Source organism: Cervus elaphus, chromosome 3 (genome assembly GCF_910594005.1).
Source record: "Cervus elaphus chromosome 3, mCerEla1.1, whole genome shotgun sequence".
Taxonomy (NCBI): domain Eukaryota; kingdom Metazoa; phylum Chordata; class Mammalia; order Artiodactyla; family Cervidae; genus Cervus; species Cervus elaphus.
Window position 1 is genome coordinate 26475832 of NC_057817.1, and position 23953 is coordinate 26499784.

Below are 23953 nucleotides of genomic sequence, written 5' to 3' on the forward strand. Positions count from 1 at the left end.
TACAGTCCATGGGGTCGCAAAGAGTCGGACATGACTGAGTGACTTCACTAACTCTGGCCTTAATATTCATCAGGTTTTATTGGGCAACTTCAATTCAGTGGAATTATCTAAAGAGACATAGCTTTCTGAAGTGGAAAATAAAGCTTGGGGACTCCAACGTCTTTCCTGCCACCCTCCAAATGATAGGTGGGCATTAGGAACAGTGTGAGAAATAAAAAGAAGTCTGTCATTTAACAAAGGCAAAGGGCAGAGCAAATACTGAGAGAGTAAAGGAAGTAGGAAAATGTTAGGACACCCAGAGAAAAGCAAACCCAAGAGCAGGCTTACTATGAGGCCTGGCTTGCTCAGTCACTTCATGTCTGACTCTTTGTGATCCCATGGACTGTAGCCCACCAGGCATCTCTGTCCATAGGATTCTCCAAGCAAGAATACTGAAGTGGATTGCCATGACCTTCTCCAGGGGATCTTCCTGACCTAGGGATCGAACCCACGTCTATTGCTGCTTTGCAGGCAGATTCTTACCCACTAAACCACCTGGGAAGCCCCAGTGAGGGCCTGGGCTGAATTAACCTCAAGATTTTGCAGTTGGGTCATTTACACCCCAAGAGCTCTAAGAGCTGGAGTAAAAGTGAGTGGTAAAAAAATAAAGTGAAAAAAAATAAAAAATAAAGTGAGTGGCTATCTGTGAAGTCATCTCTAATAATGGTAGACAAAATAAAGATCAAATTAAAAGTTGATAAAATAACACGACTTAGTGACTGAAAAAGAAATAATCTAGCTTCTGTTGGGGCCAGCCAACAGTTGCAGCCAGCTTTGAAAGAGATGCATCCAATAGCAATATTCAATGGTTTTATGAATTAATAAAGTCTTCTCAGAAGGAGAACCGAACTAGTCAAGAGAGTAAACTTGTCTGTGACTACAAAACACCCTGATGCAGGGAAATGATTCCAGAAAGACAGCAAACTGATGATTCGTCCCATGACTTACAGTCCTCAAAGCTGAAGTGTCGATTTGTATTTTAGATTTAATGGGTTTCCTATCCTTTCCCTTTTTCAATTAATTGTGTGGAACTCTTACTATACTCAGTTTCTAGTAAGGACAGAATGGTAGAACTCCAGATTCTCTCATGGACATAGGGCATAAAATAAAAACATTTGAGAACCACTATCTTTAGAGTCTTATACTGATGCACAAAACAGGGCGTGCCAACCCAATGCTCTGGAGAGCCAGGTAACTAATATAACTTGCCTGAAGAAAGGCAACAGGAAGCTGAAAGGATGATTAAGACTGAAGAGTATGCATGTCTGCCTAAGTTGCTTCAGTCCTGTCCAACTCTTTGCGACCCTATGGACTGTAGCCCACCAGGCTCCTCTGTCCATGGGATTCTCCAGGCAAGAAGACTGGTTGGACAGGTTGCCCTGCCCTCCTCCAGGGGATTGAACCCAAGTCTCTTATGTCTCCTGCATTGCCAGGCAGGTTCTTTACCACTAGTGCCACCTGGGAAGCCCATGGAGAGTATAGGCTCCATCTATAAGGAATGATCAGTAGTGGTTCAGAAATTTCTGTCTTCAGAAATGTGAAATCTGAACCTTTATTGAAAAGGTCTGATAATTAACAGAGTAGTCTCTCAAAAAAAAAAAAAAAAGTCAATAGCCAGAAATAGCCATGAGCAACCAATGTTGCAACCTCTGGCAAACATATACATACCAAAACCTTTCCCACAGTTGTTAAGGGTATAGCAAAGATGGAAACATTTAAAAATTCCAGCAAAAGATTGAATAAAATGCTATTGAAACAATGTTACCCACACACACTGATATGGAATCAACTCCAAAATAGATAATTAAATGGGAAAATATTAGATCCAAAAGAGGGCTCTCATTTGATATAAAGTGGGCTAGGAGCAATAGGAACCGTGTAAGGTAGAAACAGAGAGGATGTTTACTTATGTGCAGAACAGCTCTGAAAGTTTACCAAAGAATTTAGTAGTCATAGTTGCCTTTGGGGAGTAAACTAGAAATCTGCTATGAGAAGAACCTTACTTTTCTGCTGAACATCCTATTAAAAATGTTACATTTCCACCCCCCCACCCCCCAGGTACATGTATTACTTTTAGCTTTCAAAAAGTTAATCAACTTTTGAGAAACAGCCATAGCAAAATAGCAAGGTGCTGTTAGAAAAAGAAAAGGCAGGAAGGGGAAATGGGCTGTTTATGGCTAAAACTGGGGAAGGAGGTGGGTGAATTTTCTCCCTAACTTGTTTCTCTTTGTGTTTTCTCCCTTGAGCCATTTCTCATTGTCTCTCCTTAATTTGTGGTTTGTCAACAGTTTTTTTCACCTCACAATCCCCTTATGCCCACCTTTCCCTTCTCCTCCTGGAAAAGGAAGTGCTAATAAATAAATGAAAACAGAGTGTTACAGAGGAAGAAACCCTTAGGATGGCCCCAAAATTCAGGACACTGGAAAACAGGTCTTGGTGCTCAGTCACTCAATCGTGTCTGACTCTTTGTGACCCCATGGACTGTAGTCCGCCAGGCTCCTCTGTCCATGGAATTTTCCAGTCAAGAATACTGGAGTGGGTTGCCATTTCCTTCTCCAGCTTGGTCTTGGATTTCCTAATAAAATTAGAAGCTAGATCTAATATATTTAAGCATGTATTTCATATATCTCATCCCCGGGACAAGTCATAGATGAAACCCAGTCAACTAAAAACACAACTTTCCTGCTCAATTCCCACACTGAAATCCCTAAACTCTGTGGGTTCCACCTAAGAAACATCGCTCAGGTCCACTCCTTCCTTTAAACCCATTGAGAGCCTCACTTCCTATCAGGCTCTGGTATGGTATCTCAGGCTCGGGAATTCCTGAACGTCCATCCTTCACCTTTTTACAAATCTTTGCCTCTGCAAAACTGCTTCTTCTGCTGGAAACCCACTGGGTTACAAGCACAGACACAGGAGCCACACTGCCCAAGTTCAAATCCTGACTCAAGTTTTCTTCTTCCTCAAAATGGGAACAGTAGTACCTACCTCATAGAGCTGCCATGAAGACATAACAGGGAAACCCCTATGCGTCCAGAGGCCCAGCCAGGACCTCACTCATTTCCCAGTGGCACTGTCGCTCCCTCCTTTGCTCCCCCACCGCTTGATCCCTGTCTTACTCACTTCTATACTATAATAACCTATTCATATATTCACATGACCATCTGCTTCATTAGCTCTCAAAGGCCATGAAGGGCAGAGACTGCGTTATTCTACGTCTTTGTACTTTCAGCACCAGAACACAGTATTTCCTCAATAAACACTTTCTAGGGAACTAATCTAGGCCCACTGGGATACCTGTGTTTCCCAAACATGCTGTGGAGCTTTAGACCCTGTTCCTAAGCACATGCCTTTCCCAGCTCCTCTCCACCATCCACTTGATAAATCTATTCTTTCATTTTTTTCTAGGGCAGCAGAACTAGTAGAAGGTGCTAGGCCCAACCAAGGTGATGGTACAGGTGAACAGAGACCAGGAGAGACAGCTTTATTTGGACTGAGAGGTGGAGAGTGAGAGGAGGGCCTGAGACAGCATACTGAGTGAGAGAACAGAGATTCGTTTTCAAAATGGCAGTCAGAGCTCATCAACCAAATGGACTCCACTTGCCATCAGCCTTGCAGTGAACGCCATCAATAAGAGGCCTGCTGGGAAATGTTTATTTGCCACTAAATCACCCAAGCATGCTACAATTTCAAGAAAGGTACAGGTTGTTTTTCCTTTCCATAACTCAATGTCCACAGCATCTCCTCAATCATAAGTGTTACAAAAGAAAGTTAAAAAAAAAAATCACATTTTACAGATCTTAGACTTGTCTTTAGCATTTAGCTCAAATCTTACCATCTTCAAAAATCAGTTCTCCTGTCAAACTCATCAGCTAAAAGTTCTATCCAAGCAGTGAGAAGACGGCCTTTGTTAGCCCGTGGCAATTCTTTTCCGATTTGTCCTAGCTAGTGAGTGCTGAAGAGCAGAATGAGTCTTAGATTGCAGGGGTGGGGGTGAAGGGGTAGCAAGAGTTAATTTCCCCAGTACAAGATGGCATCTGAAGCTTGATGGGAGAGCTGAACTGGAGAGACTTGAGGGAAGGGTCCAGGCCCTGTATTCAGTCAGAGTCACTGCTGGAAGAGGAGGAGGAGGAGGAATGCTGCAAGGGGAAAGGGGAAAGGATACATCAGATCCAAATGACTTTTGTTACTTCATGGGACATTCTTTGGTGCCCTATACCTCCACCCCAGTGCCCTTTGCTTTCTAAGAAGGTCAGGAGTCTTCAACTCAACTGTCCCTTAAACAGCAAAAGCAAGGATTTCCTTCAGCAGTGAGCAGACAGGAATGGATGAAACCATCCTAAATCACTGCACAGAATTTAACATACTACATTTGGAGAAAGTTTCCAATTTTCTTTACCTGAGCCAATGCCTAGGCAAGGAATACATTATAGGCACTAGAGTAGAATTGTACAAGGAAACAGCTGCTCCCTTATAGTATTTATTAGCTGCATGGACATTCCTAGTGGCTACGAGACTAAGAAAAGTGAGTAGAATCAGTAGCTGTGTGTGCATCTATCTCTACTTTTTCCTAAGTCCCAACTGGGAGAAAGTGAGGAAGGTGGGAGAGGAGGCTGGGAGAATACTAGTCAAGGTTCTTTACACGTATACTCCCACCAAAACTGTCATCAAAAACATTTCTGAGTGTCTCCATTCAAGCTCACCTTTCCTTCTCCTCAGACTTCTACCAAAGATGGAGAACTAGAATTAGCATCCACAGTCATAAGGCAAATAAATATTGGGCAGAAAAATGTATATTAAGGCCTCCTCAAGATCGGGGTTGGTTCACTCCTTCCAGAGTTGTCCTGAGAGCTACTTTTACCCTTGCCAATGAACAGTCCTCTGGAGTGAAGATATTTAACCTTGGGGCTGAGCATGAAACTCAGGTTTTATTAGAGGCTGAGAGTCACTGACTTCTCTCATCCTCAGTTTCCCTACTGTATACTAGGACAATGGGGCCCATGTAACTAACATAACACCCTGAGAACACTGAAGGAGAGAAAGAAACTCCAGGACCTAGGGCCAGATTATTACAAGTTAATTATTATATAAGACTTTGCTTTGTCAAAGGACTGACTCTATTACTTGATATTTGACCACCTCAGTGGGTGTGTCCAACTTGCTAAAACAAGCATGGGGTGGGGCTGGGGTGGGGCTGGGGTGGGCAGTTCTGGGAAGAGAAAGGCAAACTAGAAAGACTTTTGATGCTGACATCCATTCTGAGGCTCAGCCTAGCACCTCCCAGATAGAAGGCCTAATAAGCCTAATACATTTTTTAAGATGATCAGATTCTTCCCAGTGGGGATCCTTTACGCAGTCACTGTCCCACATCCTCAGACTTCAAACCCCCCATCCCTTGCCCTCCCCCTGCCCCCATAGCCCCTGTGAAGGGTGCCCCTTCCCAGCCAGGCTCCAGGGGCACTTACCTTGCCATGTTTATGGTGCTTCTGCTTCTTTTTATGAGCTTTTTTCATTTTCTTGTGCACCTTCTTGTCAATCACTATTCCTGGTCCTACTATACCAGGAACCAATGGATTCACAGGACACATGCCAGGGCCAGGTGGTGGGTATGGAGGGGGGTAGGGACCTGAGGGCTGGCATCCTGGATATCCTGGTTGTGGCACAGGATGACAGGGCCCACCAGGGGGAAAGGCTGGATTCCCCTGGGGTGCTCCTGGAGGAGTGGGAAAGGGGCCTGGAGGAAAGGGAGGGTTGGCAGGTGGTGGATGGGCAGGATTGCAACCTCCAGGATACCCAGCGTTAGGGGGGTGTGGATATGGTCCTGGCTGCCCTGGTGGAAGAAACAAAGAATAAATTAAGATTACACTGCCCAGAGCCTCTGACAACAAACAACAACAAAAAGAATCACTCAAAAAAAAAAAAAAAAGAATCACTCAACAGTTAAAGGCAAATGGGAAGATGAGGAAAGAGAATGAAGGGAAGGGGAGGCAAACTTACAGGAGACAAAAGGGAAGGTCCCTGGCAGGGCGGGGGAGAAACGGAGACAGTGAACACTAGGAAAAGACGAGAGGATGGGTCAGCGACTAAGGACTTTGCTTTTGCGGGTTAGTGGAGAGGAGGAGGATAAATTGACACAGAAACCTCCTGTTGTGGCCCATCTGAAAAGGGGGTGGGGCAAGAGGAGCGATCCCCCAAACACCTACCGGCATTGGGATTCCACATGTTCAGATGTTTCCTTCAGCCTGAGGAAAAAGAAATGAAGGCAAACAGCTGATGACCCAGAAGTGGGGGGGGTGGGGGGGGGTGGGGGGGGTGGTTTAGAGACCAAGCCCCAAGCCCAACTCCAACGACTCTGGCGCCACTCTATGCAGTCCCTTAGAGAACTTCTACGACCGCCACGGAAGAAATGTTTCTTTCCACCCATTCCTTCGCCTCCAATACCTAATTCTATCCCTAGTTCCCTAGCCACAGGAACCTAGCTCCCAGAGCCCCTGCACCTTCCACTAGCGCTGGCCGCGGCAGGAGGCTTCTAACTCCTCGCGAGAGAGGCTGAGTCCGTGAATCTCCCCTAAACCTAAATCCCTATTAATTCATCTGCCTTTTCGTGACCGAGTCCGGAAGACTTTAAGCACCCAGAGGTTGCGGAAAGACCTTAAACACTTTACCGCTCCCGGCGGAGAGTGACGGGGGACAAGACTCCCACCCCAGGCTAAGAGAAGGAACTGACTTGGGGCGAAAGGAGGTAGGAGAATCAGGAAAGATCCACAAATGCTTACATAGCAGACACCCCCCCCCCCCCCCCCCCCCCCATTCAAAAGGGCAAATAGAGAATCCTGACTCCCAGCTGTGAAGGGACTCCTCACCCAGGAATGGAGAAAGAAGGAGCCTGTGGTACCTAGATGTCCGGTCACCCTTACACCACTGCCTGCGCGGACTTGTCCTTCTTAGCCTCCACTCACTTCCTGGTAACCCTCCCACCGTAGGCTTCAGCATCCGCCCCTCCTACGGTCTAATTGGTAATATGTGTTCATTCTGCGTTAGGATTGGAGAATGTACTCGTCAATCACTCCACCTCTAGGCTAGAAGGCAACAGTTGCAGTAGGGGCGGAGCCAAGGGCTTCAGGGAGAGGCGGGTGCAAAAGGGCAGCCGGAAATCCCCGTGGGCGTGGCTCGGAGAAATACACTCTGAGAGGGCCGGGGCAGTTTCAGGGCGAGGTCCCCAAGTGCCTAGAGGAAATTCGACCCTTGACTTCTGAGCTGTTAGTCTAGTGGGTGTCACACCCTTCCAATATGAATTTATGTTCAAGTTGTGAACTTTCGAAGATGTGAATGTACGTGTGTTCACGTGTCCAATTAGGTAAGTTGGTTCACGGGTCCGACGTACATTGTCACATGCAGCTTGCTCCCTGTCTCCTATCGCTGACGAATCCCTCCGCTCTACCCTCTGCCACCTCTTCTCCCTCCTCCAGCTAGTAACTTTTCTTCCCTGTTCTCTTGATGCCAATTCCTGTATGTCAGCTGTTATACTGCTGTATGCCAGCTATACTGTACTACTATAATTTTCAAGGCACTTTAAGATCAAATTTATTTTCCTTATTTTTTGTATGTATTACTTGTGTGAAAAGTATTATAAACCTATTACAGTACAGAGACACAACTCTGCTGACCAAGGTCCCGTATGGTCAAAGCTATGGTTTTTCCTATAGTCATGTACGGATCGGAGAAGGCAATGGCACTCTACTCCAGTACTCTTGCCTGGAAAATCCCATGGATGGAGGAGCCTGGTGGGCTGCAGTCCATGGGGTCTCCAAGAGTCGGACACGACTGAGCGACTTCACTTTCACTTTTCACTTTCATGCATTGGAGAAGGAAATGGCAACCCACTCCAGTGTTCTTGCCTGGAGAATCCCAGGGACAGGGGAGCCTAGTGGGCTGCCGTCTGTGGGGTCGCACAGAGTCAGACACGACTGAAGCGACTTAGCAGCAGCAGCAGCATGTATGGATGTGAGAGTTGGACCATAAAGAAGGCTGAAGAATTGATGTTTTCCAGTTGTGGTCCTAGAAAAGACTCTTGAGAGTCCCTTGGACTGCAAAGAGATCAAACCAGTCAATCCTAAAGGAAATCAACCTTGAATATTCATTGAAAGGACTGATGCTGAAGCTGAAATACTGTGGCCACCTGATGCAAAGAGCCAACTCATTGGAAGACACCCTGATGCTGGGAAAGATTGATGGCAGGAGAAGAGGGTGAGATGTTGGATGGCATCACCGACTCAATGGACATGAGTTTGAGCAAACTCCGGGAGATAGTGAAGAACAGGGAAGCCTGGTGTGCTGCAGTCTATGGGGTCACAAAGAGTGGAATGTGACTTAGCAACCGAAGAACAAATATATAGCCTATTGTGTTAGCCTATATAGCCAAAGTTAGTTAGGTAACCAGGCTAACTTTGTTGAACTTACAAACAAATTGGACTTATGAAGACACTCTTGGAATGGAACTCATTCTTACCTAGGGGACTTACTGTACTGTGATGTGTTGTACAGATAAACATGCATACGCAGAGGGCTTAAGGAATGGCAGGAGCTGCTCTCACCCACAGCCTCAATATTCACCGCTGCCCTCTTGGCCCCCATAGAAAGCAAAGAAACATTCTTGGGGGAAATATAGATGTCTAATCTCTCCTAGAATTCCCTATCTCAATTTCATATATCTTGGCAACCCACTCCAGTATTCTTGCCTGGAAAAGTCCATGAACAGAGGAGCCTGGCGACTACAGTCCATGGAGTTACATGACTGAGCATGCATGCATGAGGGTGGAGGGAGATGGGTTAGCAATAAACTGGTAGAACTTTAAAAAAAAAAATTTTTTTTTTTAATTTCATGAATCTGCCATCTGGCAAATTGCATAAACAAGAAACCAAGAAAGTCATCCTTAATGGCTCTATCCACATTCCTCCCATCCTCCTCCAACATGAGGACGGGTCTGTTTTGTTTCCCAAATAAATCTGGAATCCCTACACTTCTCTCCATCTTCTCTGTTCCTAGCCTACCATCATCTCTTAACTGAACTGCTGCAATGGCCTCAATTTTTTTTTTAGTAACCCACTTAACAAGCTTGATTTAATAAACATATGTAGAACCATTCATCCAAAGTAAAAACTACTTATCCCTCTTAAGCATACGTAAAACATTTATAAAAATCAGTCTCAACAAATGTAATTCAAACTTCAGAGAGTTGTGTAATACATACTGTATTCTTTGACCACAGTGTAAAATATAAATACAAATGAAACTGAGCGGGCCCTGTGGGGCTTTCACGTGTACCTGTGAAGGCCCCGCAAGCCTTTTCCTCGTCCCCTTTTCTTGTTTGTAGGAAACCGGATTCAACTTCCTAGCATATGTGTTAAATCACTTCTGTCATGTCCCACTCTCTGCGACCCTATGGACTGTAGCTCTTCAGGCTCCTCTGTCCATGGGATTCTCCAGGCAAGAATACTGGAGTGGGTTGTTGTGCCCTCCTCCAGGGAATCTTCCCAACCCAGGGATCAAACCTGCATCTCTTATGCCTCCTGCACTGGCAGACAGGTTCTTTACCACTCGTGCCACCTGGGAAGCCCTCAGCTTCCTAGACCGTCCCTGAATTCCAAGGGCTTCCTGGTGGCTCAGATGGAAAAGCGTCTGTCTGCAATGCTGGAGACCCAGGTTCGATCCCTGTGTCGGGAAGATCCCCTGGAGAAGGAAATGGCAACCCACTCCAGTACTCTTGCCTGGAAAATCCCATGGATAGAGGAGCCTGGTAGGCTACAGTCCACAAAGGGCAGATTCAAATAGTTACTAATCAGGGAAGAGAGAGAATGCAGAAACAAAGGAGGAACTGTCAAAAAACAATAGTGCAGTCACAAAGCGGAGCCCTGGTTTCTCCTCAAGGGAAATACATAGCAATTTATTTTTAGTTTTTCTGTGGGAAATAAGCCCCCCAACCAGGAAAAGAATGGTAACTTCTGAGCAGAACATTCCCGCAATACCATCCTGTTACCTCACCACCAACCAATCAGAAGAAAGTCACGTGCCCTGCAGGCCTAGCCCCCAATTTTGCTTGTAAAAACTCCTCTCCAAAAACTATCACAAAAGTTTGGGTTTTTTGAACACTAACCACCAATTCTCCTTGCTCAGTTCAGCAACATACCTTTCTCTGTTCCAAACTCCAATGTTCTGGTTTGTTTGGCCTTCACTGTGTGTTGGACACATGAGCTTGTGTGCATTCAACAAAACAAACATATATGTGGAAGTTAAAAAAGCAAGTCTTCCAAATAAATCTGAGTCAAAGAATAAAACAGTATGGAAATGAAATACTTTAAACCAAACAATAATGAAAATAGTACATCCTCAATTTGTGAGGTACTAAAATATGAAGATAGATCTTATGCTGAGTTTGTCATCTTGAACTAAAATTGATAGATTTTTAATTTTTTAATTAAAAGTTTTTGCTATATATTTTATTGAAATACACGACATACAATACTATGTTTTGCATAATCATAGTACATTTTGATATATTTTTATATCAGGCTTGTACTAAGTATTTAAGATGAATTGGAACTTTTTTTAAAGGCAATTTATATCTGATTTTTTTCTTTCTTGAAAGATCATTGAGTTTGAGAGAAATGGATATGTCTCTATGGGCATGATTCCTCTTAGAATTTCTAATTTATTTATTGTGTTTTTTCTGGTTGCACTGGGTCTTTGTTGCGGCGCACGGGTCTTCTTTAGTTATGGCAAGTGGGGGCTAGTCTTCACTGTGTTGCCCGGGCTTCTCGTTGCAGTGGCTTCTCTTGTTGTGGAGCACAGGCTCTAGACACACAGGCTTCAGTAGTTGCAGCACGTGAGCTCAGTAGTTGCGGTATGTGGGCTTAGTCCCCCTGCAACTTGTGGGGTCTTAGTTCACTGACCAGCGATTGAACTTGTTTCCTCTTCATTGCAAGATGGACTCTTAACCACTGGACCACCAGGGAAATTCGAAAACTCTCTCTTATTTAAAGTAGCTTTATTGAAATATAGTTCATATACCATACAATTCACCCATTTAAAGTGTACAGTTCAATAGTTTTTAGCGAATCGTGAGCCATTATCTAATTTTAGAACATTTTTGTCCCCCTTAAAATAAGTTATACCCATTAATAGTGAATCCTCATTTGTCTCCTCACCTCTCCCTCATTTTACTCAAGCCCTAAGCAAACACTAATTAATGTTCTGCTATAAATTGTCTTATTCTAAACATTTCATACAAATGGAAAATTGTACAATATGTGACCTATTGTGACTGGCTTCTTTCACTTAGCATAATATTTTCAAGGTTCACCCATGATGTAGTATGAATCTTCATTCCTTTTTATGAAGGAAGTACTGACTAGTATGCCACTCCTTGGCTATACCACATTTAGTTATCCATTCATTAGTTGAAGAACATTTGAATTGTTTTTACATTTTTCCCTACTATGTGATTGGTGCTGTGGACATTCATGGACAAATTTGTGTGACCATATGTTTTCTTTTTATTATCAGCATAGAAATTTATTTGAATTCAAGATTATATGGTTATATTTAGAATAATAATTATCTAAAGCATGTATCATTCTTGGCTTTGAAACAGTTCTAAAGGTATACTTTTGAAGTCAAAAATATGTAGTAAGAATGTACAAGGAAGCAAATATATAAAAAACAAGCTTGCTAAGTATTGGGAGTTGTTACAAGAGGGACACACCAAGATAAATGTAACAGAGTCCAAATTATATAACCTACAGCAAGGCATTCTCTTGCTTTATCAACTCCTAGAAAATAAATCAGTAACCTCAGTAATGCATCATCGTTGACTCAATGGATATGAGTTTGAGCAAACTCTGGGAGATAGTGAGGGACAGGGAAGCCCGGTGTGCTGCAGTCCATGGGGTCACAAAGAGTCAGACGCAACTAAGTGACTGAACAACAACAGTAATGCAAGAATACTACAAAAGGGATAAACTTTCTGAGGGACATAGGTAGTAATTCACTATACTTTCCTTTCTTCTAACTCCTTCCCTCACGGCAATTTCTTTTCTCCCCTCTAAAATAGGTTTTATTGTATTGGAAAAAAAATAGGCTTTATTTGTAAATTGTAGTAATTGAAATATGCAACAATTTACCTAAAGATGCTCAGGGATCTTTTATTTTTTTGGTTGTGCTGGGGCTTCGTTCCTGCACTCAGGCTTCCTCTAGCTGCGGTGAGCCGGGGCTACTCTTTGTTGTGGTGCTCGGCCTCTCTTTGTGGTGGCTTCTCTTGTTGTGGAGCACAGGCTCTGGGTGTACCGGCTTCAGCAGTTGCAGCACATAGGCTTGGTAGTTGTGGCACATGGGCTTGGTTGCTCCGCAGCATGTGGAATCTTCCCTGACTAGAGATCAAACCCCTGTCCCCTGCGTTGGCAGGGGGATCCTTACACCACCAGAGAAGTTCTCAAGTTTTTGAAAAAGCCAATCAGCTAGTTAGCAAGGGATCATTAGAGGCTTACAGGGAAAAAATTTCAGGTATTACATATTTGCTAAATAGATTTTAAAAAGAATAAGCCGCTAAAAATGGGTGAAAAACATCCCAGGGTTTACTGTGACCTAGACAATTGAAAACAGACAGACCTATTTACTTGCAGAGTAAGCAATAAAGAGGTTCTGAGATAGAGTTTGGTTTCCAATAGTGTCCACTGCCAAAGGTGGACAGACTCAGAATGTCTCCTCTTCTCATAGAAACTGGAACACGGACAAGCAGCCTTTCTTTGAGCAGCCCTTTACATGCATCATCCACACAGATCTGATGGGCTTGACTGCCCAGAAAGATTGGGGTGTTTGTGCTAACATTAGAGTCGTGTGCTAATCCCAGATCCTTAGCCATGAGTGTTGTTCTGAATCCACCCTGATAGTTATTAGGGAAGGGAACTCCATCAGTCACCCCAGATGCGGGATTATAAGCAGCACTTTACCAATGCTGTCCTGAGCTCACATTTAGGATTTTGGCCAATAGTTTTGGGTCAGGTCCTAACCTGATTCCCAGATTCATAGCATCAGCAGTTCCAATCATACCAATAGCTAACAGTATGTTGTAGCAGATCCTCAGAGCCTGCCCAGGCCCACGGGCTCCACAATACAGCACATTGGAATCCTTGCTCCCCAGCAGCTCTTGGGCAGCGGCAAATTTGTCTGTGACTCCTCTGATGGCACTAGCGATAAGAACCTGTCTACCAACACTGGAGACATAAGAGACACGGAATTGATCCCTGGGTCAGGAAGATTCCCTGGAGTGAGAAATGGCACCCCACTCCAGTATTCTTGCCTGGAGAATCCCCACGGACAGAGGAGTCTGGTGGGCTACAGTCCATAGGGTCACAATGAGTAGGACATAACTGAAGCAACTTAGCGCAACACACCTCACACCATAAATGTGAGGCTCCCAGACTGAGTAGCTTCCACACCATCAGAAACAGGAGCAACCCTGAAAATTGCTCCCATTTTCTCAACTTCTTTGGCCAAATCTTTCCAAACTGTAGGATCAATAGTACTAGAATCTGTTAAAAGTGAGCCTTGCTTCGCTTTTTTTGGAATCCCATTTGCTCCAGAATAAGCTTCTATTGCATTGATACTGGTGAGCAACACTGTAATAATTCCATCCTTGCTGGCTACATCTGCCGGAGAAGACACTCACTTACATCTAGAAATTCTCTGCATGCATCAGGGAACACATCATAAATAACAAGCGGATAGCCATGTCCATGAGATTTTTTTTTTCTTTTTTTTTTTGCCATGGGATGCCCGATTTGCCTAGTCCAATGAATCCAGCTGGAGCCATTGATGTAGAACACACCACTGCAAGGCTGGCCCCTGCCAGCGACTCCAGTAGGGAGGCTAGAGGCACTCCACAGAGCTATAAGGAGGCTGCCTTGCTGCCCTAGCTCACCCACTGACTGCAAGGGTGCATGGGGCATGAGCACTGATACATGTTTTCAATTCTATTAGGTTATTTACTTATGAGAGGAATTGTTGGGTCATATGGCAACTCTTTAACATTTTTGAGGAGCTGCCAAATTATTTACCAAAATAGCCACACCGTTTTATATCCCCCCCAGCCATGTATAAGGGTTCCAATTTCCCCCCATCTGCGCCAGCACTTGTTACTGTCTGTCTTTATTGGTATAGACATTCTAGTGCGCATATGAAGTGGTGTCTCATTGACTGTCCTGTCAGCATCCATTCTGACCCTCTTTCAATTCATTCCCCACATTTCAACCTTGGAAATTGTTTTCTAAAGCCAACTCTGACATCACCCTACTGCTTAAAATTCTTTAGCGGCATTGCATTATCCTTTAGACAAAGGTTGAAACTATTTTTACATGAATGTATTCATTTTTGTTGAATAGGTAATATGTTAAAAAATCAAAAAGGACCAAGTGGTATAAAGGGAAGAGTCTCTCTTTCACTCCTGTTCTCCATTTACCCAACCTTCCCAACTCACATAACACACATAACCACATAATTGGTTTCTTGTATACATTTCCACACTTTCTTCATTAGAATCAAGCAAATGCTGACATAAATTTATATGCCCTCTTTTAAATATACAAACAGAAAACTATGCAGAGTTTAGTTTGCAACTTTTCTCCCCCACTTAATATATCTTGGAGATGTTTCTATATCAGTAGAAAGTGTGTCCTGACTTTTTCACAACTGCATCTTATTCTTTTATATGATGTACCATAATCAGTTTAACCAACCAAGAGAGATTTGTTATTTTCACTCTTCTGCTACTAAAAACAATGCTGAAATAAATAACCCTGATATGTCATTTTACATATTTTGTTTTTTTATCGATATTGATGAATAACCTCCATAGAGGTTAGATTTATTTACTTCTCACCAGGCTTCCCTGGAGGCCCAGATGGTGAAGAATCCTCCTACAATGCAAGAAACCTGGGTTCCAGGTTGGGAACCCTTCCCTAGGTTGGGAAGATCCCCTGGAGAAGGGAATGGCTACTCACTCCAGTATTCTTGCCTGGAGAATTCCATGGAGAGAGGAGCGTGGCGGGCTACAGTCCATGGGGTCACAAAGAGTCGGACATGGCTGAGCAACTAACGCTTTCATTTTTTATTTTTCATTTTTCACTTTCACCTTCTCACCAGCTCTCTTGAGTGTCTGTTTCCTCCAACTTGTCAAACCAAAAAAACTCAACATCTTATTACTGCAATGTCTGCAGTGGTCTGACCCTACTGCCTCTCTGCTCTCCTCTCATACTGCTTACCCCTTGCTCTGTGCTCTTCAGCCCCTAGGCCTCTTTCTTCCCTGCAGAAAATCTTGGTTCCTTTTGTAGGAGGGCTTTTGCACTTGCTGCCCCTGCAGCCTGGAATGCTCTCCCTTCTCACCATTTTGCCTGATTAACTCCTGCTCATTCATCAGCTCTCGGCTCCAGGATCACTTCTTCAGGGAAGCCTCCTTGATACTCTAGTCAGGTAAACTCCTTTGTTGTAGAACCTTGCCTTTCCTTTAGCATATCTATCTCAGCTTATAATCATGCATGAATGAGTAGTTACTTTATGTTAGCTTCCTGCATTTGACTGTAAGCTTCTTGAAAGGAAGAACACTTCACAGTTAACAGTTCACACAGTGCCTGGTACATAGGAGGGTATCAATGAATAAACTGTTAAATAACTACATGAATAAATGAATGAACAAAGGGAGGAATAGAGCATAATGCTTCTGGAGTTAGTCAGACAGACCTGGATTCAAATCGTGACTTTGACACTTATGTGTGACCTTGAATAAGTTAACCCCTTGGATCATCAATTTCCTCATTTGTAAAACAGTGGCAGTGGTACCTACCTCATAGAGTTGTGATGAGATAATTGTGTATCTGTCACATAATAAGCACTTATATGCTACCATGTAGTAGTATCATGATTCTCATTTATATCAAGAACTATTATTGTTAGATTCAGGTGATTCCCAGTATTCTTCGACTTCCCTTGTGCCTCAACTGGTAAAGAATCCGCCTGCAATGCAGGAGACCTGGGTTTAATCCCTGGGTTGGGAAGATCCCCTGGAGAAGGGAAAGGCTACCCACTCTAGTATTCTGGCTTGGAGATTCCCATGAACTGTATAGTCTATGGGGTCACAAACAGTCAGACGTGACTAAACAACTTTCACTCAGGATGATTTTTAATCTCCCTGCAGGACCCTTATAAATTGCCAATATCCTCCATACCTCTCTTCACTTACCTGCTAGTTGGGAAATTCTTCCTCAGATTGAAACTCAGATTTCTTTTTTTTTTTTTTTTACTGCACTGTGCAGCTTGTGGGATTTTAATTATTTGATTTATTTTTGGTTGTGGTGGGTCTTCCTTACTGCATGGGTTTTTCTTTAGTTGTGGGGGTTTGCATGGGGGCTACTCTCTAGTTGCGGTGTGCAGGCTTCTCATTGCAGTGGCGTCTCATTGCAGAGCATGGCTCTAGGGCTTCCAGGCTTCAGTAACTGCAGCACGTGGGCTCAGTAGTTGAGGCTCCCAGGCTCTAGAACACAGGCTCAATAGTTGTGGTTCCTGGGCTTAGTTGCTCTGCAGCATGTGGGATCTTCTTGGACCAGGTATCAAACCCATGTCTCCTGCATTAGCAGACAGATTGTTTACCACTAAGTCACCAAAGAAGCCTAGCTTGCAGGATTTTAGTTCTCTGATCAGGGATCAAACCCATGCCCCCTGAAGTAGAAGTACAGAGTCCAACCACAGGACCACCAGGGAATTCCCTAAACTCAGATTATTTAAAAAGCATTAGATAATGCTTTTAAAGCTTATATTGCTCATTCATTAAGTCTTTAATGATTTACCATGCTTCTGTCATTCATTCATTCATTCAAAACAAATACTTCTCAAGCTAGCCGGGTACTGGGGACAGAGTGAAAACACAGGAGAAAAAATCCTTGCCTTCATAGAGGTAATATCTTGGTGGTTGAGGCAGAATATAAATAAATATATAATAACATTATTATATAAATTATGAAATTGCTATTATTATCACTACTGTGTAATAAAAGAACAAAATAGAGAGAGATGGTTAAAGTAAAGCAGGGAACCCAGTTAGGAGGTTGCTGCTGTGGTTCAAGGGAGAATGGTGGTGGCCTGGATGGAAGTTGTAGAGATGATCAGCAGGGTCGGACTCTGGATGGTGGTGGTGGTGGTAGTGTAGTCGCTAAGGCGTGTCCAACTCTTGCGACCCCATGGACTGTAGCCTGCCCGGTTCCTCTGTGGGATTCTCCAGGCAAGAATACTGGAGTGGGTTGCCATTTCCTTCTCCAGGGGATCTTCCCGACTCAGGAATCAAACCTGGATCTCCTGCATTGCAGGTAGATTCTTTACTAACTGAACTACAAGGGAAGCCCCCAGACTCTGGGTATTTTTTTTTAATTGAAGTATAGTTGATTTAGTGGGTTGTTGTTGTTTTTTTTTAAGGTAGAGCTTAGCAGGCTTGGACTGGATGTAGAGGTGAAAGGAATAGAGAAATCAAGAATAAACCCAAGAATATTGAGTGGAAAATAATGGTGTCATTTTCTGAGATGAAGATGGGGGAGGAGTAGACATAAGTATTTTTGGACAAGGTTAAGTTTAGGAAGCCTATCAGATATCCAAGTGGAAATGTTGAGAAGGCAGTTCGGTGCTCAGGAAGTGGTCTGGTCTGAAGAGAAAACAATCCAGAGTTATGAACGTATCTAAAGGAGCTAGTAAGGTCGGCGAGGGGGCATGGGTAAGCCAGAGTAGGAAAAAAGGCCCAGAACTTGAACTCCGGCCTGCCAGTATTTAGAAATTGGCAAGAAAAGTGAGCAAAGGATACAGAAAGGATACAGATTCTTCCCTTTCCCAGTGAGTAAGTGGGAAATCTGAGGAAAAGTGTGAAGAAAGGATTCAAGGAAGAAGCTATCAAATGTTTAAATGCTGCTGATAAATTGTGTAGGAGTCCTGGAGAAGGCAATGGCAACCCACTCCAGTACTCTTGCCTGGAAAATCCCATGGATGGAGGAACCTGGTAGGCTGCAGTCCATGGGGTCGCACAGAGTCGGACACGACTGAAGTGACTTAGCAGCAGCAGCATATTCCCAACATCACAATTCTCCCCCTTCTTACTGTTCTCAGAAACACAACGAATAATCTGATCCAGGACCAGGACCACCTCTCCAAATGACTGTATTTATAAAGACTTTTGGAGCTGCACTGAAACATCTGTTATAGTTAAACCAACCTGGTTTTTTTTTTCTTAATGAATTGAGTTCCCAAGGTACCTTATTAAAGATCTTTCAGAAAGAAAAAAAAAAAAAAAAAATTGTGTAGGAGGCAGACTGAGAACTGGCCATTGGATTTTGAAGAATAGTGAGTTTTTTTAAGAGTGGTTTTAATTACCTTCTAGGGATGAAATTTTGCCTGCCACAATTTGAGGAGAGAATGACATGTGAGAAGGTGGAGGCAGCAAATAAAAGTGATTCTTCCAAGCAGTGTTAGTAAGCAAGGAAGCAGAGAAATGGAGCAGTAATCATAAGAGGATGGAGGAAAAGAGGAGGCTGGGCAGTCTGGGAAGAACTTTTTAAGATGGGAGAATTTAAAGCATGTTTTTGAACTGATGGGAATCATCCAGTAGAGAGAAAAATGGAAGGGTTAACTGAAGGAGCAAAGTTCCTAAGTGACCGGGAAAAAAGGGGTTCAAGTTTACAGGAGAAAACATTGACCCTAGATAGGACAGTTCACTTAATACAATGTAGTGGCTGAAAGAATGAACCTTGTGTGTGTGTGTGTGTGTGTGTGTGTGTGTGTGTGTGTGGTCGGTCTAAGGGTGTGTTCTGACTTCATTGATTTACATGCAGATGTCCAACTTTTCCAACACCACTTGCTGAAGAGACTTTTTCCCATTGTAGTGTATTTCCTTGTTTTAAGTTAATTAAATTTATTTATTATGGGGTGTGCTGGGTCCTCGCTGCCGCGCGTGGGCTTTCCCAAGTTATGGCAAGCAGCAGCTATTCTCAACTTGAGGTTCTCAGGCCTCTCGTTGCAGTGGCTTCTCTTATTGTGGAGCACAGGATCTAGGATGCATGGTCTTCAGTAGTTGTGGCACATAGGCTTAGCTATTCTGCGGCATGTGGGATCTTCCCAGATCAGGGATCAAAACCATGTTCCCTGCATTGGCAGGCAGACGCTTAACCACCGGCCCACCAGGGAAGTACCAAGAATGAGCTCTTGTTACCTGAAAACTCGGTTCACCTCTTGGTAGGTGTCAAGCCAAAAGACACAACCAAGCCATAGAAGAAGGAAGGATTTATTGCCTGCAGCAAGTAAGAAGAACACTGGGAATCTGTCCCAAAGTAGCGTTTCCCTGGACAGCAAAATTGGGGAAGTTTTAAGCTAAGAGTACATGAATATTCATGAAGGGGTGTGAACAGAAGAGAATTCAGCATAGAAGTGGGTCAAAGGTTGACAGAGCCAAGCTTTAGTTGGTTGAAGTCATGAGGGTCAGAAAAGGTCAACATCATCAGTCCATTCTCCAGCTTGCTGGGAGCCGGCAGAACTCAAAGACATGTAACAGAGTGTTATGTATATACCCCTTAAGGAGGAACTGGGGCTCTGTTTTATCCCTGGATTATTTTTTCTTTTTTTTAAAAAAATATTTATTTATTTGGCTGTACCAGTTCTTAATCATGGCATATGGGATCTTTAGCTGTGGCATGTGGGATATAGTTCCCTGACAAGGGATTGAATCCAGGCCCCCTGCATTAGGAATACAGTCTTAGCCACTGGACCTCCAGGATACTTACCCTGAACTATTGTTTCTTGACTGCTTTTCTTTCATTCCTGCATTCCCTCACTTCCTTTAAGATAATTAAAGACCTGTTCAAGGACAAGCACTGTGGCCAAGGTTAGATCACAAAATGGCTTAGGCCAAAAATGACTTCTCTTGTGTCAGGAAAGTCATGCTTGGTTCTCTTTCTCCAGGGATCCCTCTACCCTATCTGCTTATACTCTAAATCCAGAATACTTTCTTTGTAACCTTGGACAAGGTAATTCAAAAGAAAGTTCCATGTTTCAGTTCCCATCTCTAAAGTGAGGGATAATAATAATACTTAATTCATAGTGAGGATTAAATGACTTAATATATGCAGGACTCCAAACACTGCTGAACATATAGTAAGCCCTAGACTACATGTGTTAGCTGTTACTATTGTTATAGGAGGGAAATCAGAGTCCACAGATCTAGATGTAAATGCATTAGTAGATTTAGTGAGGGGAAAAATGTGACTGTGCTGCTTGCTCCTGATCTTTTTTTTCTTCAGGGAAATAAGAAGCAAGATTATCAGTTGAGAGTGAGGTGGAGGGAGAAGGTCAGAAATAGTCATCTCAGAAAGTGCAAATGAATTAACTAGGGTACTGTATTAGGATTGTTGGGCAGTATGGAGGGCTGACTTGAAGTCTGTGGGCCACATGTAAAGTGAGACCGGTCAGCACAGGTGCTAGCTTCTTCCAGTTAAATACCAATGCTTGGGTACAGCTGTGAAATAGGAAGAGAACTGGATTTAACTTGGGATGGGGTTTGCCTGCAAAATATAAGAGAAATGGAGAGAGGGGCAAGACTGTTGAGAGTGTAGCGATTATGATGAAAGACCATGGAAGATAAACTGAACAAGGAAGGAAAAACATAACAGGTGAGATGAATAGTGGAAAAGTGGCAAGGTGAATGGATTGGATGTGCCAATAGAGGCTTTCTAGAGTAACCGAGCTGAAAAGGCAGGAGTTGGTACCCCAAGAATGGAATGCTTAAAACGGATTTGGTGGCTAAGGTGGTAAAGGAAAATCTTGTTGGAAGGAAAAAGGTCAAGATGAAAGGATTAAGTAGATTATCTACATAGTGACTTAAGTCACCAAGAATGATGATAAAAGTAATGATGAAAAGAAAAAGACAAAAAAAAAAAAAAAAAAGAAAAGAAAAAGACTTTGAGCAAATGCTAAAATATTCAACAAATACACGAGTGACCAGGAGGTCTGCAAATAACCACAACAAGGTAAAGTAACAGATCATGTGGTCTGAAGGTATGCATTTCAGAGAAGCTTGGATTTTTTTTTTTTTTTTTTGAAGCTTGGATTTTTAAGGAGAAAGAGAATGGTCTAGAAGCAGTAACAGAGAGCAAGGAAAATATCCACCTTCCTCCAGTATATGTGAAAGAAAAAACAGTTAACACTCCAGGAAAAGCAAGGTTCATTTTAACAGGTGGGGGAAAGAAAAGCGGACATTCAGAGAAGAGGCTGAAGATATAGAATATTTGTAGTTATTTTCCTAGACCTGAGGAAGGCACTATAGAAATATAAAGCAGCATGAGACATCTGCTGCTTGCTCTCTAACAACTATAGGTAGGCAGGCCTATGGCAGTATGTGAAGGCGTTAAACTGTGGCACAGGACAAAAGAAAAAAAGGGGGGAGGGGCGCCGGGACTTCCCTGTTGGTCTAGTGAAAACTGTGTTTCCAGAGCAGGGGGCATGGGTTCAATCCCTGGTGAGGGAACTAATATCCTGCATGCCAAAAAGGGAAAAGTGGGGAAAAAAACAAAAAAAAAAGGAGAAATGGCATATTGCAGATTCTACCCTAGTTAGTGGCAGATGCAGGTTAGGAACTCAGGATTCAGGCTGTGTGCTGACTCCTGAACTGGGTGCTATAACAAACCAGAAAGAACATAAACTGTGCTCCTCCATGCTCTCCATGCTTCCCATTACAGACTAGGTGAGAATATGATGGTCACAAATGAAACAACTTCGGCAAACAATGTATCAACAAGCACAAAATATGCTACAAATCATGTCCCTTAGTGCCAAAGGAGGGCGCTATAAGTGACCTATGTTTGTTTTTTTAAGAATTTTTTCTGGTGAGAGCATTTTCATTTACATATTTTTCCTAGATCCTGTAAGGAATTCATAAGACTTAAAGAAAACTTGGAAAACACAGAAAAGTAGAAGGAAAAAGAAGACTACTTTTGAGGTCCCATCACCAAACAGAATCACTAATTATTATTTTGGAATATTTCCATCCAGTCTTTTTTTTTTTCGCTAGGCACAGACATTTTAAATTAATAAGTAAACATGTAATTTTAATATACAAAATATGCAAAAAATTCAAGAGGTTAAAAAAAGATAGTAAAAAATCAGTCTTTTTTTTATTGTTCACAACCCCTGTCTTCAGCTACACAGTTTCCCTCCCATGAGCCATTCTATTCATAGATTCATGTTTCCAGTTTATAAGAAGTTTATTTATATGTATACTGCATCTCCATGAGTATGGAATCACTAATCATGGCAATGCCATACTAGTTATATACTGCATTTGGTGAAGTAGTCTTTTTGTTTTTTTTTAAGTAGTCTTTAAAACTGGGACTTTAATATTTTATCATAGGATTGTGGAATTATAGGGTTAGAAATTACTTAAGAGAATCATCCATTCAACTTCCTGAGAAAATTAAATAAACTCTTTTAAGAGTTCAGAGTTAGAAGAGCCAAGATTATAATCTAGATTTTCTGAATTTTCTGTTAGTGATCCCTCCAATACAACATATTATAGCACATCCACTCAAGAATATTGTCAGTAAACACTGTAATGCTTACAACAACCCTCCCCTTGTTTTTTTTTTTCCTCCTTGTTTTTTTTTTTTGTTTATGACCTCTCCACAGTTTTGAAGCAAGTCATAGTTTTTGTTTTTTCAATAAGCTTTATTTTTTAAGAACAGCTTTAGAGTTACAGAAAAATTGGGAAGGTAATACAGAGTTTTCATATTCACCATACCCTGTTCCCCTATTGACATTAGTATGGTACATTTGTTACCCAAATAAGCCAATATTGATTCATGATTATTAACTCCATACTTTATTCATATTTCCTCAGTTTTTACCCAATGTCCTTTTTTCTATTCCAGGATTTTATCCAAGAGGTCGTGTGTCTCCTTAGGTTCCTCTTGGTTGTGCTAGTTTCTCAGACTTTGTTTTTGTAATCTTGACAGTTTTGGTTGGATATTTTTTTTTCCATTCATTTTTATTTGTTGGAGGCTAATTACTTTACAATATTGTAGTGGTTTTTGCCATACATTGACATGAATCAGCCATGGATTTACATGTGTTCCCCATTCCGATCCCCACTTCCGCCTCCCTCTCCATCCCATCCCTCTGGGTCTTCCCAGTGCACCAGCCCTGAGCACCCATCTCATGCATCCAACCTGGGCTGGTGATCTGTTTCACCCTTGATAGTATACTTGTTTCAGTGCTGTTCTCTCTGAACATCCCACCCTCGCCTTCTCCCACAGAGTCTAAAAGTCTGTTCTGTACATCTGTGTCTCTTTTTCTGTTTTGCATATAGGGTTATCGTTACCATCTTTTTAAATTCCATATATATGCGTTAGTATACTGTATTGCTCTTTATCTTTCTGACTTACTTCACTCTGTATAATGGGCTCCAGTTTCATCCATCTCATTAGAACTGATTCAAATGAATTCTTTTTAATGGCTGAGTAATATTCCATGGTGTATATGTACCACAGCTTTCTTATCCATTCATCTGCTGATGGGCATCTAGGTTGCTTCCATGTCCTGGCTATTATTAACAGTGCTGCAATGAACATTGGGGTACACATGTCTCCTTCAGATCTGGTTTCCTTGGTGTGTATTGGTTGGATATTTTGAAACAAATTGGTATTTGTTTGCTTTCTTGTGATCATACGTTTATCTTTTTTAACATAACCCTAGGCTTGTCAACATATATTCATATAATATTATCTATTTCTAATGATTTGTGGTGTTTCCATAAACTTCACTTTTTTTTATTATTTTAATTGGAGG

The 23953-nt window shown here is 42.5% G+C and overlaps 1 protein-coding gene and 1 pseudogene across 2 annotated transcripts; both read right to left on the reverse strand.

Annotated features, from left to right (window-relative positions):
- Positions 1 to 3670: 3670 nt before the first annotated feature.
- Positions 3671 to 7035, reverse strand: PRR13 (proline rich 13). Of its 2 annotated transcripts, none has more exons than XM_043882695.1 (4): positions 6935 to 7035; positions 6243 to 6281; positions 5505 to 5869; positions 3671 to 4178 (listed from the first exon to the last, which is right to left on the reverse strand). In XM_043882695.1, the coding sequence occupies exons 2-4, from the start codon at positions 6259 to 6261 to the stop codon at positions 4137 to 4139; spliced, it is 426 nt and encodes a 141-aa protein (XP_043738630.1). In that variant the 5' UTR covers positions 6262 to 6281; positions 6935 to 7035; the 3' UTR covers positions 3671 to 4136. The 2 variants fall into 2 exon arrangements, with proteins under 2 accessions (XP_043738630.1, XP_043738629.1); XM_043882694.1 differs by having other exon boundaries at positions 6903 to 7029.
- A 5752-nt stretch (positions 7036 to 12787) lies between these two features.
- On the reverse strand, positions 12788 to 15478 carry LOC122686064 (annotated as a pseudogene).
- Between the last annotated feature and the right edge of the window lie 8475 nt (positions 15479 to 23953).